This window comes from Echiichthys vipera (genome assembly GCF_963691815.1).
Source record: "Echiichthys vipera genome assembly, chromosome: 9".
NCBI lineage: Eukaryota > Metazoa > Chordata > Actinopteri > Perciformes > Trachinidae > Echiichthys > Echiichthys vipera.
In genome coordinates, this window is record NC_139834.1 from 7,123,119 (window position 1) to 7,141,741 (window position 18,623).

Sequence of the window (18,623 nt, forward strand, 5' to 3'; positions counted from 1 at the left end):
CTTTGTCGAGTGTGGAGAAACGCCGGAGGAAGCAGACGACATGTGCTGGTGCTTCATCCACCTACTGCTGGACGCACTGTACCGCAAGTCGACCTACAGGCTGCAGAGCGCCAACACCAAATGGTGAGCCCAGTAGGCAGCACTGATCCCTCAGTCTGCAGGTTCCTTCTGTGTCTCATTATCACCACAGGTTCTCTCTACAAGCTTTCATCTGTTGCAGACCGGCCGGACATACCGCTGATCCTCAACACACCTGGTTGACTTCACTACAAAGAAACCGAAAGGTCATTTATTTTGAAAAAACTAGACCTTGATCGGAGGAATCCTCAAAAAGTCTTCTGTTATTAATTGATTGCGCTAATATGAGTTAAATCACTGCAATAAATCAGCAAAGAGCACAAACTGCTGGGATCAGACAGCCTCAAATTCATGCTTAAATTAAAAAAATTTGATTTAATAACAGTAGAGCTGCAAAGATTAATAGATTAGTTGTCAACCATCTTTTTTGCTAACTATTTTGATTAATTGATCAATCAATCAATCAATCAATCAGTGGGCTTGAGTAATTTTTCCTCCTTTTTGACAGTAAAGTGAATATTGTTGAGTTGTGGACAAAACAAGACATTTGAGGAAACACTGATCCACACTTTTCACCATTTTCTGACATTTCATAGACCAAACAACTCATTGAGAAAACAATCAACAGATTAATGGACAGTGAAAACGTTGTAGCCCTAAACAATGTGAATGTGAATTCAGATCAGTGGCTGCCTGAATTCTCAACAACACCATTAGAAAACTTTAATCTGGACAGTTTTTCTCTGTTCTCCTCTAATGAGCTGTGTTGGAACACAAAGGGGATGCTGTGTGATACGTGACGTTTCTTCTTCTGCTGACCTCGTCTAACGAACGCCCCGGGCCTGAAGCGCCATGTGTCAAATGAATAAATGTGGTAAGAGCTATATTTGAAGTGTTGCACCTCTTTTTTTCTTCCGAAGGTTGAGAATATCTAAACAAAGAGACCAAACAACTGATTAGGGGGGAATAACTATATGACGGTAAACTGAATATCTTTGGTCTGTTGGGAAAAATAATGGGAATTTGTTACTATTTTAGACAAAATCATTATAGAATTGAGAAAAAAATATGCAAATTAATCAATAAGGTAACTTATATGTGCTTGTATTATGTATATGCATGTATGTATGTATTGTATGTGCCTTCTCTATCCCCTGGACTTTTCTGTGTTGTAATATTTGTATGCTTGGTTGCCTGACGTAGAGTGTCGCTGACATAAAGAGCACCAAACAAACAAAAATATTTAACCTAGTTGGAGTTTCAAACAGAAAAAATCAATACAGTGAAGCACACGGGGTGCAGCATTGCACTGCGCTGGTGATGAAAACGTAGAAATATAGAATAGCAGGAGGAGCCGACTGCCTCAAACAGGACTTCTCCATTAAATCTGCTGTTAAAAATGAATGGCCCTGGCATTTAGATGCTTTTGGCTGCACTGTGCGCCCCATCAGCAGCAGTGACAGTTGGAGCACTTTAACTCCCTTTCTGCTCTCCTGGTTTTATGCTTGTACTGAGTAAAGGCTGCCGCTTTGCCCTGTGTAAGTTTACACAAGGCTTATTGCACATGCTTGATGTGATGAGGATGAAAAGAAACGAGGGGGAAAAGTCTCCTCTTTAAAGGAAGGAGAGAAGAATAACAAAGTGGGGCGAAGAATACAAAATATAATATGCACTACACTTTTGTGAATGGGTTAATCTTATATGTGCATATTTAGACAATAATTCCGATAAAGATGTCATAATTTGAATGTTGCAGCTACTTTATATGCTGCAGGTTGTTATGTGGACACAGGCTCTAACTTGCTAAGACAAAAATATACTGTATGCACCTTGTGTTAAGAAGGAAACTAAGAAAACTTGAATTGTTTAATTCCTATTTGGTGGTGCACTTCAGCCTCTTGTGGCAGAAAATAATATTACAACGACAAAACTGATCCTGACAAAAAATACACTATAAAGTAACTTTGAAAAATGACCCTGGCAAAACTTTTTATTTCCTTCTGTTTCGCTACTTCATTGTTTTTTCTCAAAAAAGTCAGATTGTATAAAAGATAATGAGAAAATGAGCCGACTTCTTTCCTGATTTATTACCTCAGCAAACATTTTCCTAATGAGTTTATGGTCTTAATCACTAGTTTCAAGCCTTTTCAATACAGGGTGATGTTCATTTAGTAAATGATGGTCCCATTAGAGTTAAATAGACCATAAAGCAGGAGATGCTTTAGGGCGGGGCTACACAGCTAACTGTCAATCAGGATAGAGGCTTAGTAATACATACTAATGTCACTGTGTCCATTAAAATAGCCGTGAACTTGTTTTGGGGTGTTGTCAGTGTGACTGTGTTTTAGGACTTTGACCCTCTCACAGTGTGTTTTCACTTCATTAAAGTATCATTATCAAGAAACTTAGAAATATCATCCTGGAAAAACCTGCTTTCCCACTTGTTCTTAAGTCAAACACAAGAAATAAAACTATTCAGATCTGACTTATAAAATGGATCACCAGAATATTTTTTTCTAACTCAGGGCTTCCAAGTGACTGTAGCTGTCAAAACAATGCTGTAAAAATAATTAAAAAAGTACAATATTTGCTTCCAAAACGTAGTGGAGTAGAGGATTAAACTTGAGTAGACGTACTGACTTTCAAGCGCTGACAATATGTGATGTAACAGACAGTTTCTATACAGGCCATTTAAACTGAGCCCTGTCTTTCTAATTGTTTCGTATAAATGATTCAGGATGCACTTCAGCTTGCCCTCAGGGCTTTTGGAGTCCGACTGCGGCTTGAAGAAAACTTCAAAGGGGTTTTTGTAATGTTCTGTAGGAACATCTTGGGCTGCGGCGCCCTCCCCACCTCAACACACTAAACCAAAGATGAGTCTCAAGTAAAAATGTAGAAGTACTCACCTGCATGAGGGTCTGAGCGGAGATGGTAGCGTCGGGAACATGAGCAGATGGAAAGAAAACGCAGCGTTAGAATTTGAATTTTAAATGGTGATAAAACAATAATCTTTCAATGCACCTGGGAATAAAAAAAAAATGACTGCTGCTCACAAAAAAAACGTCACCTGGCACCACAATATTTTCATACCCGGCAGATAATAATGTGGCCCTTAACTCCCTGACCTTGTTTATTTACGACAACAGCTCCGTCCCTTGGTGATGGATGGTGCATGAAGCTTAACAGCTCTGGCAAAAACAGATCAATAACCGGCCCCGCATGTGACCCAGCCCTTCCCCGTGGCTCTATCTAACAGCGCAGATCGCAGCGCCTGGAGGGAGAGCCGGCGCTGACCGGAGCTGTCTGACAGATGGTCACTGATCCTGGGGTACAGAGGAGTCAGACGCTGGCTGGCGCGCTGGAAACAAGGCTTTCTGAATTATTAAATAACAAGATGGCACACAGGGAGTGCACCCTGGTTTTATGGATTTTATTATTCAGCACCAAGAGAAAAGATGCAGTAAACTCACAGAGCCAATTTGAATCCATCCAATATTTAAAAATACAGCCTTGTCAGAAATTGGGGACCATGGATGTCTGTACAAAAGGTCATATAAATCCAGTTAACAGTTGTCAAGATATTTCAGTCTTTACCAAGTTGTTTCCATCCACAGGGACTAAATCCCGCTCAACAAACCACTCGGTCAGCACTTCACTGGACTAAGAGCAGAGTGAAGCTCCTGCTCATACATCAGCACAAACCACAGCTAATGTGCTGACCACTGACAGCAGACAACAGCGGGATTAATATCTCTTAAAAACACTTAATTCCACCTAATTTAATGCTTAAATCAATGCCTGGACTTTGTTAGGGGGATTAATCAAACACTTCCCAGCTGCCCAGGTCTAATCCCTCCCCAGTCACAACAGATGCACCCGGGCCCTAGTGGCAGACTGGATCTCAGAGGTGAGATGTGAGAACATTACCACGTTAGATTCTCAGAACAGCTCAGTTTCGACCTGCACAACCGCACAGACAACAGGAAGACTGTTCAGGCAAGTGTCTGAATCCTTTTCTAGCAGGAAAACACCAAAGACAAACATGAAAGGGTGTGAATCCAGAGTTTTCATGGAGTAGTGTGGTGTCAGGTGTGTGTATCACACAGTAACACAGTTTTGAGTATTTTGCTAGTTGTTTATATGTCTGTCTGTCCGTCGGTGGACAGATTTTGTGGCTGGAATAGCGTCCCAACTGTGCAAGAAACAGTCACAAAACAAACACATGTTATTATCTGGTCAATCTTAAACAAATAGGAACTCACCCTCTGCTGAATGGTTGCATGTTTATGCTCCATTTCCCTCTTCTCCATGGCTGAATCAATCACCAGCTGATCCAGCTGAAAAACAAGTTCAGTGTTTTTGAATGGACATCCAGCCAAAGTAACATCCATCCTGAGAAAGTCCAACACATAGTAGTAAAGGCTGCAGATGTAAAGGCTGATTCCAGCTGACTGCAACTCTTTCCACTTGCAAACAGACGCTAAGCCTCCAATGACATGTTAGGTCATTGTTTGGTCATGAAGCATTGATTCACAACCTGCTGTGACAAACAAGTTAATCCACAATAACGTGTACCATAAAATATTGGTTTCAACTGTACTGGAGCCTTTTGATTTCATGTGGAGAGGAACTCTTAAAATGAAAAAATCCAACAATGTATTGATCGACAAGTGGAAATGCAAATGACACATTACGCAATAGGCTCCTGTCAATAGTTACATTAAATTAAACCGATTTAAATCAAGACAGAGCGCCCGGGGATGTGATGGATGGAGCACACGCCGAGTGGGGACAAAGATGCTTCTCTCACCTCAGCAGCCAGTTTCTTCATGTACGGGTCGATCTCATCCAGCAGGTTGTAGCCCTGCTGGAACAGCGAGTACTGGGCGTGCATGAATGACAGCATCTGGGTGGGAGAGAGGCAGCTGGTTTGAAACAGGATGAAGTGCTTCTCTGCAGATGACTCTTTATATGTGGAGTGTGTTTTTTTTAAAGACACGGGTGTTTGTGTGTCTGCTTTGACTTACAGCATCAAGGATCTCAAATTTCTTCTTTGCCTGGAGGACATTGATCTGCAGAACAAAAGAGTTTCTAAATGTAAATAATTTATAAGACTGTCAGGAGTATTGATTATAGTTACTCATAATGATACCCACAACAATACAACACACACAGACTGTTGAGCGATAGCTCCATCTGGAGGACAAGTTTCCTTTTTCTTACTGTAACACCATCAAACTATTCTCATTTGCTAAGAAAATCTATCCACCTATCTATCTATCTATCTACCTACCTGTCTATCTGTCTATCTATCAATCTATCTATCCATCTATCCATTTATCCGTCCATCATCTAAACTTAATTTGAGTTAACTCTGACAAAGACAAAGTACTGAGCTTATGGTACTGTATTAATGTGAAGTACTTCGATTGAGGCTTTTTGTTTCATGCTGCTTTTTATACTTATATACTAAATATCTAATAAACTTTTTCCTTCCCTACATGTATGTGATAAATTAGGTTTCTTTGCAAAATAAGATTCCTGCATCCATAGAGCTCATAAAATATGATGTATTTCAATCATTTAGAGGTTTGGACAAAACAAAAATTGTGAAGGTGTCACTTTGGGATCTGGGAGGAGGCTGCACAATCAGTGAAAAATGTATTAAATTGGGTAATTATAACAGCATTTGTCACTATTTTCTGAATTCTGTTAATCAATCGATTAATGGTGAAAATAATCCGCAGATTAATATGAAAATAATCATTGTTAATGGTTCAAAATGAGTCACACATAATAATATATGTCACGTTTTTCAGCATTGAGTACCTTTACTTTTAATACTAAAGTACATTTTTCTGATAGGTGCATTTACTAAAATAACATTTTGAATGCATTTTACTTGAGTATTTATACTTAACATTTGTACAGTGTGGAACTTAATTCTTTCACCAGTATAAGTGGAAAAAAAACAAACACCGTCCCTTTGGCATTTCCTTAGTTAAAGCCTTTGCTTTGTACATGTTAACCCGTGCAAACCTAAATAACATTTTGTGCCACTTATACATACTGTATAACACATCTCCCTGCAGCTTTGACCTTTCCTGCCTTGAGACACTTTCACTTAAGACTCAAAAGGGTAACGTGTCTGAGAGCAGTGAGAGAAAGCTGCCAGCAGGCAGAATGAAGAATGGAAAAGAGGGCACGGCCACAGCGATCGCACTGAATCAGTCTCTTTGTTCCCCCCGCGGGCAGTCATGGGTAAGATGTCACAACTTGTGAGCAAAATAAAACTGCATGCTGCATATGAACAGAGCGGAGAAAGTGTCATACTTGAAGAAGGACAGACGCAGACATCGCCACGGGGCTAAAGGGGCTACGTCATGGGAAATTAGCCCGACTAGTGGGAATTTAAATGAATTTTAAAAAACATCATTAAGTCCTCTGAACAGATTTAAATGATTTTGCAGTAATATTCGTCCCTCCTCACCCTTTCTGTCCTGCGGTGGTGGAAGAAGTATTCAGATATGGACAGTTCTGGCCTTCCCATCGTGCATTAATTCCTGATACTGATCACCTCGTCGGGCATTATCCTTACACTAGTGCAGTGCCCGTTTGGCTCAGGAAGATTGCTTGGCCCCTGAAACTGCTCATACAATTGACTTCACACTCAACACTGCACTCCCTTGGGTCCTCAGCAGCACATCTGCCGACTGTTAAGTTGACTGGATGAACAGTTCTTGAGGCGTGAAGGACAGTCATACAGACATACTGTACACACACACACACAGATTCTTTCCTTTATAGTTAGATGACGCTGCTACAGCCACCTATTGGCCGAATGGCACCAAATTCTCCATGTCCACTCGTGCATCATATCTGCACATGTCCGCAAAATGGGATTGCAGTGCACACCTGCTAAGTGTGGAGTAGACTGGTTGAATGGTTCTTGAGATATGCGGATTACACGCACATACAAACGCACAGTACCTCGCTTTAATGCAAGGAACATTCTGTATATTCTCAAACCATGCTTCATCCATAGAGTCATGTTTTCTAACCTGCAGTACGTAGTCCAGAGCGAGGTGTCGGAAGCACTTGCGGGTGATGCTGAGCGTGCCGGCGGCTTCCTCGACCTCGTGAGGTTTGTTCCTTGGCGCCTGAGCATTCTTCACCTGTGCTATTTCCATGTCCTCACGCACCCGATCGAAGTGCTTCTTGGTCTCTTTGAACTTCCGAACATCCCTGTCAGACACAGTGAGACATCAGTGACTTCACACCGGATAATAAGACAAACTGTTGGGTCAAGCAGACAACAGAATGACAGATTTTTGGAAATGTGGAGCTGCCGCAAAGTCACTGTGAGGTCACAGGAAACTGAATTGTTCATGATACGTCTGTGACAACGTATCTAGGCTGCAAAGGTTTGTACTCACTTTAATATTTTAAAACACCAAAGAGGTTTTCGGGGTAACAAGGGTACGTCTGCTCTTTTTAGAGATTCTGGACTTTTTTTTCTACCTGTGTTGAATATTTTATACATGTTGAAGTTCTGCAGGGATACCTGACTGGAGCACCCTGAAGGATGGATTGTGGGTCTACTCACTCTTTCACAAAGTTGTGCAACTGCTGCTTCACAGACCGCTGAGCTTGATCAAACAGGATCTGAAACCGATGAAAAGAAGATGTTAGCACGTCTTCATTATGTATTTGAAACACATGAAGACATGGACGGCCGGAGTTGAAAACCATGGCCAACATTGCATTTGATAATACCTCTATACGAAGTAGGATGTTGACTGCAGGACTTGCAGAGGAATATTTTTACATTAATGTATCAGATGAGTCACACAGGGTCAAAACATCCCAATAGTATTGTTTACTGTATATATACACTTTCTGTATCTATTTAGCTAAGAGTTTATTGTTTATCCTATACTGTATTTTTATTTTTTTTTATACCTCCCTTGTGCTTTTGTAAGCTGCTGGAAATTCAATTTCCTAGCGGGAGTTCATCCCAAAGGGATCAATAAGGAGAAGTCTAAGTCTAGTACAAGTTTAATGTAACCCAGCAGTGATATTTGGTGTGACAAAAAAATGAGTTCCTCAACTATTGTTTTATTATTTGTTTATTTCTGTTACTCAATATGCCAAAAATAAAAAGAAGAGTTCATATGTTCTACACAACATCATGCATTTTACCATCTCTCATTAAAAGGAATACGACTTTTGGAGGGAAAACTACAGTGTGCCTCAGTCAAACCCCCTACAGTATATTTCTAACCAACAGAGGGCGACAGCGCATAGCTTTTTCTTTTCTTTTCTCACGATGCATGCAAATTATGCAAATCATCCATTAATGCCTGTTGGAATGAATGGTGGAGGAATGCCACTCGGACTTGAACTACACCCACTGCAACACAATAAGAATTCTTTTGGGTGTTTTACACACAAGATTCCCTCCTCCTCTCTTTTTCGCCCTCTGAGCACATCCTCTGTGATCACTCCTGCCATGCTCCTGCTGCTGCTGCTGCTGCTGCCGCTAAATAGGTCACTCGGGCAGAGAGGGAGGGAGGAAGTGAGTTAGAGGGAGGAGAGGAGGCATTTTGGTACTATGTGACACTGCAGAGTCTGCATCCAAAGCAGGGTGCAAACACACTCAGACAAATTGTCAGAGCACAGGTGCTATCTCCATAACTGAGCAGCTAGATTGGTTAAAGGGTTTGCATCCTCATCCTGCATGAATAATTGGATATACGAGTGTATGCGGATTAAAAGATTTGCAGGGCCCTATAAAACTAAGCTTATGGGCGTTTTAACTCAGCGATTACAGACGCTGATGAGGAGTAGGACACATCTCTATAGTTGAACCCGGTGTACAGAGGGACTCTCCACTAAGGGGAATAAGAAACAGATGACTTTGAGTTGACCAGACTTTAAAATAAAAATGTGGCTGAGATGGAAGTAGTCATCGTATCCCTGCCACCAACTTGTTTTGATGATGGGTTAAGGCTTCATTTTACTGCTCTATAAACTTGCTGGGTTCAAATAAGTGTGAGAGTGGAACAACGAAAGCAGCCCTCCCATCCGGTTTGTTGCTTCATCACAGCAGAAAACCATCCACTTTCCTGTGTGTGTGTGTGATTAACCAGCAAAGGAATTCTTCCAGTGATGCACCAGACGCAGACCTGACTGCAAATTTACCAGAGTTTAATTGTGCATGTGTGGTCAATCTGTTCTCCTGGATGCAGTTTAAAAAAGTGCAAGTGAGAAGTGGAGTCTTGCGCCATCGAGGACTCCCACAAAACCAGAACCAGCCGGGCCATAAACGCTCGCGTGGACACCGTGCAGACTGGATTGGAGTGTACGGAGTCTCAATGTCAACCACGATCTTTAAAAAGAAAGTAGTCAACAAGCACACATGCATGTTTGTGATTGTGTGTGAGTGGTGGCAGGAAAGCTGCTGTGAGACTTCCTGGCTCTGGGGGGAGTGCAGCCTGTAGCATTCCTGAGCTGCTTTGTGGCAAGTTGACACCCTACTTTCATTGGACAAGATGCCAGAGGTCGTCTGATGTGAACTAGCCCGACTGCAGGAGTAACAATACACCAACTAAAGCAGGGGTCTGCACTGGTTTTTGGACAAGGACGTCACAGCTGGAAGAGAGACGGAGTGGACCCCTGCTATACATAATGTATAAAAACTTAACTGAGTTGCATATCAAATTGGGAATACATGTTGGGTGACCTAAAGCCTATACACCTTTTATGGTGTATACAATACTTAGCTATTAAAATAGTAATACTTGGCATATTCATTATATATTCATTCATCATGTTTTATTGTTAAACACATCGTGAACGGGGTTCTTTAATATTAACTGTATCTGGTTAATGTGATGTGTTTTTGTCGTTTTTGTTTTTCAGAAATAGGTTGTCAACAAAAGGGTATTCTACTTACTGAAATACTAAACATTAGCCTGCTGGATGCTTAGAATACTCGCAAATGTCCTATTTATTTATTTATTTCCAGAATACCTCAGTACTCGTCTCTGTGTCAGCTCTAGTAGTTTCCATCTGCACGCCTCCAAATGATGCTCTTGAATGTTCCTCAGGCTTTGACAGACTTCGGCAAGACAGCGTTTTCTTCTCAAGCATGGAATAATCTCCAGAAAACTTTCGAACTAAAAACCTTCATATCTATTAGTGATTTTAAGAGTATCATAAAGAATGCAGTGAGGGAGTTATCATTGTTTTTCTTAAGAGGCCACTGTGCTTGAATAGCTGTCATTCTGTACTACATACTCATGTATGTTTTTACATAGTTCATTTTGTATGGCTGTTAACTTGGCCACGTCTCCCTTGTAAAAGACATTTTTGACCTCAATGGCACTTCCTGGTTAAATAGGTAAAATAAAATCAATTTAAAGAATGTAACATTACCTTAATAACATGGTAACATGGTAACCTGCTAACTCTTTACAGACTTGTCGGCCTCGACTCCTTCCGTAACTATACACTTTCAGTTGTGTTATTGTTGTGAATGAGATCCCTTTTTGTTTGCATTTGAAATCCTCTCTGCAGTTGATGACTATCACAACATCTTATCCTCATATTCAACAGACAGGTCAACAACATACACAATGGCGTTGGAATGTGGTCGAACAAAGAAAACACTGTCAAACGCATCAAAAGTAAGGAAGTCAGGAATACTGTATCTGGCACGTCTTCCAGGACCTGATATCAGAGCTGAGGCATGAGACGGCTTCAAGCCCACCTCACAATGGACCACTGTACTCATGAGTTCATCATTCCACAGACATGTTGGGACACACACTGATGTAATGAATGAGTGATGCATTTACCTTTAAGCCAAATTAGGGATCCATGCAGCAGCGTAAGCAAACAACTGTCAGATCAGTGTGAATTTAGACTTTATCCAGGAAGGTTGACTGATCAAACCTGGACAACTCTGCTACTACTTTGCTTATTTTAAATCAAAATCAAAACTCAAGTGTCCACTTCATCAGGTACAGCTGTACAACTCCTCTGCTTCTAAATATAATATAATGGCTCGATATAATGTAGTCGCGTAAACCACCACCTTCAAATATAACCTCAATAATAATCATGTAACTGAATTTACACATTTCCAACAATGTCAACAAACAAAAGAACATTATACACTTTGAAAGAGTAGAATTTTTAGCTGCTGTATGATGTTGTAATTGATAGATGTATCCCATAAGTGGCCGCTGAGGGTCTATTGCATGTACAGAGAAAAGGCAATGTACCGGCTGTGTTTGTGAGGGTTTTGCGCGGCTCGACTACATGCAAAGATGCAATGTCGTCTTAGAAGGCAGACCTGACCAAGCAAGAATTTCCCTTTTCATAAATTGTCATCATGCTTTTAGATACATTTGATCTGTTAAATATAATTACAGCTACAGCTCTGGAAGTATCAGACATCCAAAAGTATATCCCCGGAGAAGGCAGGGAAAGTCGCCGTACACCTCCAGATGTTGTTTGGTTTTGCGAGATTTCCAGAACAGGTACAAAGCGGCAAGAGCAGTTATTTCAGCCACGGTTGATGACGGGGAGAAATGTTGTTGGTGTCCACGACTACACCGGCGTAGTGCAAATAAACACAAATGATCCCAATATGATCCAGTGTCAGAAATGAAGGGGTGCAAAGGGCAAAAGTGCTCCAAGAAATCTCAAAAAGCAAATTGCCCCTTGGTCATGTTAATTTCCATCTCTAACACACACACACACACACACACACACACTCACACAAACAGCGCTGTTACATATACAGTAAATACAAAGATAATAGCAATAGTATGCTTTTTATTCATCCATTTTGGTCCAGATTAGTGTATGCATTTTAATCAAAATTTCACATTAAATAGCAATTCATTACATTTTTCAAGTGCTCCCCAAATTTTATAAATGCTCCAACTCTTGGGGGGAAAAGTTGCCTCCCAGATATTTTCTGAAATTTTCTCATCTTGTCTGAACACGCTTTAACACAGCTTGAAACCTATTATAAAATAATTTGTCGCGTGGTTAATAGACACATGGAGATTAAAATTTCAATATACAGGAACACAATAACAACAAAGTGTTTAGTCAGTTTCCTGTGCTTCCTTTGAAGACACATTTTCATATATATTTTTTACTCTCTGAACAAAGGATGCAGTTGTAGTCTGTGAGGAATGAGAAAGGATTGCAGTTGCAGACAGAGACGCCTTCCTGCTGTTTGAGTCTTGCTTTGTTTTCCAGTTTCCAAATATAACTGAGACACCCGTGTTGGCATCCAACACAGGAGTTAACTCATTGAGTTTGTGCAGCCTTCTGCAGAAGCGTACTTATTGTACTCTGATGAATTCAATCAGGAATTTGTATATATGTAACTGATCCCTGATCTCTGATCGTACATGCATCCTCTCTACCTACTGTAAATGTAATCCTATGTATAATCCTGTAGCGGCTCAGATGTTAGTCTCTTTGCATCTCTCCTCATGTCTAATGGATGTTCAGCGAGTCAAACACAAGTCAATAATTTATCGAGTATTCATTTGGAGTTTCATGCCTGATCAAACAGAGACCGTTGAAATCTTGGCGTGATTCTGTGGATACTTCAGCCTGTCTGAGAGAGAAAAAATCTGTTGTGAAATCTATGGAAGAGAAAAGGAGCTATACTTGGCTTGACTTTCATACAAACAGAGCCTGTTTGTTGTGTTGTGTGGCGCTGAACTGGCAAAGAGAGAGCCAAGCTACCAGGAAATGGGTGCAAGAGAAGGCCAAGACTCTTTTGACACTTTTCTTGGATCTGTGTGTTTGCTCGACTGACCTCAACGTCCTTGTATAGGCTCAAACATATGTGTGTATTTCATGCGTTTTAAAAGGCACCCGAGCTTGACTGCAACAAGGGCAGTTGGCACTCAGCGGTCCCATTTGCGCGGTGCCATTTCATATTCGTGCGCGCAGTGGCAGCTGCTCGGCAGCAGCATGCACACAGAGGGACATCCGTCACGAGTAGCAGATATAACCATCATCATTTCTTATTCATTGGAGCACTGATGGGAGTCCCTCGGCGACAAGAGCGCCACACACTTAAATGCGCAGGCCGTCTTTCCTGATTAAAAGAGGAACATGTAAAATATGTCAACAGAAGATGAGTGGATCACGAGGCTGCGCAAAGGTCACATCTTTACGTATATTATCATTTCTGTGAAATCTTCCATCTCAGAGGGATCTCTCCTATCGCCTCAGTCTGGCACTTCTCATACAGTACATAACCGCGCTGCTCTGTTCTGCTTTTACATCAAAGTAGCAGAGAAAACCTTTGAGAGCCAATCATTGTGATGTCCAGTCAGACTCTTGGCTCTAATGGACAGAAGGGAGGGAGAGGAGGGTGAAACAGGAGGCTGAGAACCCAGCTGAGCTTACAGTAGAAGACGCCAGCTGGTCCTAGGCCAGACCCACACTCTCTGATGGTTTCTAAAGTGTGACACAGACGAACAGGGGATCTGCCAGTCTGACGAACACACTGACAGACTGATGGCACCTCTGAAGTCTGCATCTGACTGGAACGGGGAAGAAACATAATAGCGGGGAACTGCCAAAGCTCTGAACACATTTACAAAAAGGCCAGCAAAAAATAAATAAATAACGTCTTAACTATGAAACAAAGAGATTAACAGTAACACTTTCCTTTTCTTTTACATGATTGTTGAATTATGTTGTACAGGTCCACATACACATCCAGCAAAAATATCTGCCTCGAGCTGCTAAATGTTCCACTCCTCCGACCGGCTCGTCGCTAAAGTTGTGTACGTTTGTTCCAGCTGTATATATCGTAGCCTATTCATGTATTCTATACAGTATGCACATTACTCTGCACTTTACTGCTTTTTGCACATCTTGTTAGATGCTAAACTGTCTTTCGTTATCTCAGTACTGTGCAATGACAAGAAACCTCTAGTCTCTGTCAACACAGCAAACTCAACACTTTAGCACAACGACCTGTTGAATGTCAAATGTTAAAGTGATGAGAAACATCCTGTTAAGTACAGGCGTGCTTGTCTTTTGGCTCTGGAGCACTCGAGCATGAGAAAGTTTCTCTTTTCACTGCTGTGATTACAACCTTCACGACACATGGTTAACACACTGTTGGCCGCTCGCTCGCACACACACTTTACAGCACTGTCACTTCATGCTATCGACAGTCACACACACACACATTATATACATGTGCCTGGCCATATGTAACACACTCAAGGTTAAACCAAGGGTGACTGCTGTCCAGCGGCTACAGCTAATCCACGCCTGGCTGAGCGACCCGAGCCCATTAACCCTGCATCTGGCTGACCCCTCTCTCTCTACTAATAGACTGAATGAGGTGGAGGGAGTGGCTGATTTGCAATGACACGTCTTTGTGTCACACACACACACACACACACACACACACACACACACACACACACACACACACACACACACACACACACACACACACACACACACACACACACACACACACACACACACACACACACACACACACACACACACACACACACACACACACACACACACACACACACACACACACACACACACACACACACACACACACACACACACACACACACACACACACACACACACACACACTTTACAGCACTGTCAAGCACAAAAGGAGTTCAAGCTAATGGACTTCAAAGGGGGTGGGCAGGAAGGGGGTTTAGGGGGTCAGGAGCCTCGGAGGCGGGGAGGGGAACGACAGCAGTAAAGCAGAAGCTCTGTTTATTGCAGCAGAGAAGATGTAGAAGAATCTTCTTCTCAGAAATTTTAACAGGGGCGCCTTTAGATGAGTGGAAATTGCTAAAATACTTGCAGATAAAAGCTTTGGAAAACAGAGAAAACAGATCAGAGAGGTAAAACTGTTTCTGTCAATGGAGTCTGATGGCTGTGAGGAGAAAATATAACAGTTGATTTCAACAGAAACAATGGAAAGACAAAGACGGATGTTTATGTCGAGTTTGAATTATGTTTTGATGAGTTAACATGGAGATTCTTCTATTTTTTGCCATTTTTGCCCTCGGTGAGATATTATACAGCTCTGACTGACAATGACTGACACTAACACAGCGACAGACTGTCAGACATATTTAAAGATGTGTCAGAAGTAATCAGTTCATAGCTTGACCCTCGGTTTTGTTCTAAAGGGAACACAGGACCCTCGTGAGGTCTTAAATGCTGGTTAATGTTGGGTGATTGGATCATTGTGCTGCTCTGTTCCAATCCACTGTATGAGGAGCATACGGGGACAGCCTGGAGAGCTGACTTACCATGTGGTAGTTGATGATTTCCTGGAGGCTTTCACCGCACTTTTCCAGGCACTCCTGCAAAGAAAAGAAATAACATCATTCTTTAACTGGATCATACAAAAAGAGAACTGCTGCTGTATTTGCATGTGAGAGTGAAAGAAATGGAAGAAAATGAAAACATCCGCAATGCTAAAATTAAGTTGGTTAATGTCACTTGAGGTAGAGTGGAGGATTTCTTCTCTTGAACGTTGTACAGGAAAATGAACTATAATTGCAGGGCTGCTTCAGTTTCTTTCTTTTTTTTTTTTTTACAATGGAAACTACAAATACGAAGACTTTAATAAGAAAGTCTCAATTAGTCTTACGGTTGAAGCCAAGAAGGCTTTTAATAGTACTTAATGTCAGCAGCAATGAAAACAGTCCAAGTCTCTGGTGCCGCACGCCGAGCCAGGAGTAAGTTTCCAGACCGGATCTGATGCTCGCTTACTAATCTGTTAGTAATCAGGTTTACTCACACACATAAAAGTCCCCGTCCCAGGAGACGCTGACTATAACAACCCTTTCCACTAAACGTCAGAAAAATATGACAAATAAAACCACAAAAAAGGGCTGCAATTGTTCGAACAGAACCTCACCGAGATCGTCTCATCCTTCTTGCACTGCTGAGACAAATCCCGAATGCCGTTGACAAAGAGCTTGTTGGCGCTGACGTACGCCTTCCCTGCTTCAATCATCCCAGAGCATAGCTTCACCAGCTGTGGAGGAGAGAGAGACACATTTGGATGAAGGCATCGCTTTCACCACGCACACATCATATCAGGTTAGCATTACCACACCGAGAACATGTTTGTTGGGTTGTTTCAGGGCATTTAGGCTACACGTGTACACAAACTAGACACGTTCTTTTATTTTAAAGTTTCTTTTTGGGATGATTCTGAGATTTTCAGTCAATATTCAGACTGAAGAGAAGGCAGATTTATGTCTATGGGCAGTTTCAGTCTGTTTTAACCCAAGAAACACCCATAGGTCGACCCATATTAACGTTTGTTGTTGAGCAAACAAGGAAGAAGATGCAAAGTTATAAGAGCCTCAAGATCTGTTTGGAGAGGAAGGTTTGGTGGTGGATGGGTCAAACAAACACAGGACTTTCACCCAGGAGGCTGCTGTTCCTTTCCCATGTGAAACAAAAAGTTTAGATTTCTTTTTTTCAAGTTAACCAACTTCCATCAGCCACCCATTTTAAGCTGATCCAGGATCTTTTCCCAGCCCTTACTAATTGTTTTTGTTGCCTAAACTTAACCACGTAGATTTTGTCTCTTAAACTTAGGAGTTCGGTTTCACAGCTTTAAATACTGTCACATGTAACCGTCATGTGATCACTGTGGTGACCTGTTTCAAACTCCCACCACGTGAATGTTTCACCACGTTAAATAGAACGGTCTTCTATGTCCTTTTTGGAGTCATTTAGCCAGTGCAAAGGTTTTTAAACATGAAGTGTTTATTTTTGTGACAACTTAATTAAAGTTGTATTATTATTCATTGTACACATATAGACTTTAAATAAAACTATTTAGCATGCTTTCACATTAGTATCAATTTAACACAGATGACACACAATTAAAGGAGAATTAAAGGAGGTTAAAACTAGGTACAGTAAGATGACAGGGGATCAGCCCCCGGAAGTGGAAACCTACAGAGAAGGGAGGGTTCTTTCAACAGGAACTGGCTGTTTATTGGAGGAACCCTGTGACCAGGGGGTGGAGGACTCCATTCGAGCAGCAGCAGTGACAAACCAGAGCCTGTCTGGGAGGGATGGACTTTGCAAAGCCTGGACCAGGGACTGCCTCAGCAATATTCTTAACCAATCCCAAATAGGCGTGAACTTTATTGCTGTATAAAGTCTTTGTTTGGGAGGGGCTCAGGGCTCTTCCTGGTTATCAGCGATTAAAGATAACAGCTTGGCTGATGGCCAGGCTGATATCTGAAGCCAGGGAGAGGCCTTGGTCAAGCAGAAAAAGCCTTTGCTGATTTTATAATGAACTTTTTATTTCTTAAGAAGCAGTTTGGCTTTCCTTAAGGAAAAGAACACACGGCGTGTTGGACATTTAAAAAGCACAGAAGTCATTTAAAGATGCTCCTTTTTGTAACGTTTAACCCCATCAACAAAAAATTGAGAAATTTGCAGTTTCCAGCATTCAATGTGTACGTAATGTAGATACTCTTGTAAACCTATATATACTCTGCAACTGTATTAGATAAGTCACAAGTGCACACTACAGCAAAAAACATTAAGTTATTCCAGAATAACAGATGTTTTCAAATTCAAATGCTAGTGAATAAGCGAGATGTGAAATTAGCCTCCCTCCGGTTTTTGCTTTATATAAGGTGCCAAATACACTTTGATCAAGGGATAAGTATTTCAATTAACAACCGATTAATGACCCCAGTGACAGGAGTGTGAACTATAGTGGAGGTTTTCTGACACTGATGGCAGTAAAAGACTAATCCTGGCTCTCACGGACACATACTGTAATTCAATGTCAATGGGACCAGATGGAACGGTGACACGAGCATTACAGCCAAAGCATCTGGCCGCCTCATTACAACTGGATGCCACGTCACTTTTCAGTGAACCTAAGCTGAACTCTACAGAGGGACTGAGTGACATTACGCCGTGTGTTTGTGCTGTCAGTGTGTGTGCGTGTGTGTGTGTGTGGAGGGGGTGGGGGGTTGGGGGGGGTAGGCACAGTAGAATCATGCTGGTTTTGAGCAGTTGAGTGTAATGGTCAAGCTGTGTCCAATGTCTATTAAACAAGATATTATATATAACAACATACCAAGATTATGACTGTATAGGCCTTGGATTGATGTGTGAAATACCCTCTGAAAACCAAAACCATAACTGTGTCACAGTCTGTTTCTCAGAACTTAAAAACACACAGTTACACAGTCCCCGACTCCAATGATGGTTCAAAGACATCGAGAGCGCAAATGTGGAAGATCTGGAAACACGGACTGGCTTTTTTCAGGACAGGGTTCTTTAAAGGGACCGGCGTCACAGTATAAGAAAAACCATGTGGTTTTCAACATTAAAGTGTGCAAACAAGTTCTAGTAAAAAAAAAAAAAGAAAAAGTACGAATCTGTAAAAGAGCATAATACAGTATGGGACCTTAAAGATTTAATTGAGGCATTTTAGTACACAGAGGAGC

General features: G+C 41.5%; 1 protein-coding gene across 2 annotated transcripts in view; it reads right to left on the reverse strand.

The window, feature by feature from the left end:
- The window catches only part of acap3a (ArfGAP with coiled-coil, ankyrin repeat and PH domains 3a), a 73,424-nt gene that overhangs the window by 19,275 nt on the left and 35,526 nt on the right, over positions 1-18,623 (reverse strand). For both annotated transcript variants that reach the window (XM_083920127.1, XM_083920126.1), the window contains exons 3-10: positions 16,049-16,168; positions 15,435-15,488; positions 7,685-7,743; positions 7,140-7,323; positions 5,106-5,150; positions 4,889-4,984; positions 4,341-4,415; positions 2,985-2,996 (exon numbers count right to left, since the gene is read on the reverse strand). In XM_083920127.1, coding sequence (XP_083776253.1) covers positions 2,985-2,996; positions 4,341-4,415; positions 4,889-4,984; positions 5,106-5,150; positions 7,140-7,323; positions 7,685-7,743; positions 15,435-15,488; positions 16,049-16,168 — 645 coding nt within the window. The remainder of the gene's footprint in view (positions 1-2,984; positions 2,997-4,340; positions 4,416-4,888; positions 4,985-5,105; positions 5,151-7,139; positions 7,324-7,684; positions 7,744-15,434; positions 15,489-16,048; positions 16,169-18,623) is intronic.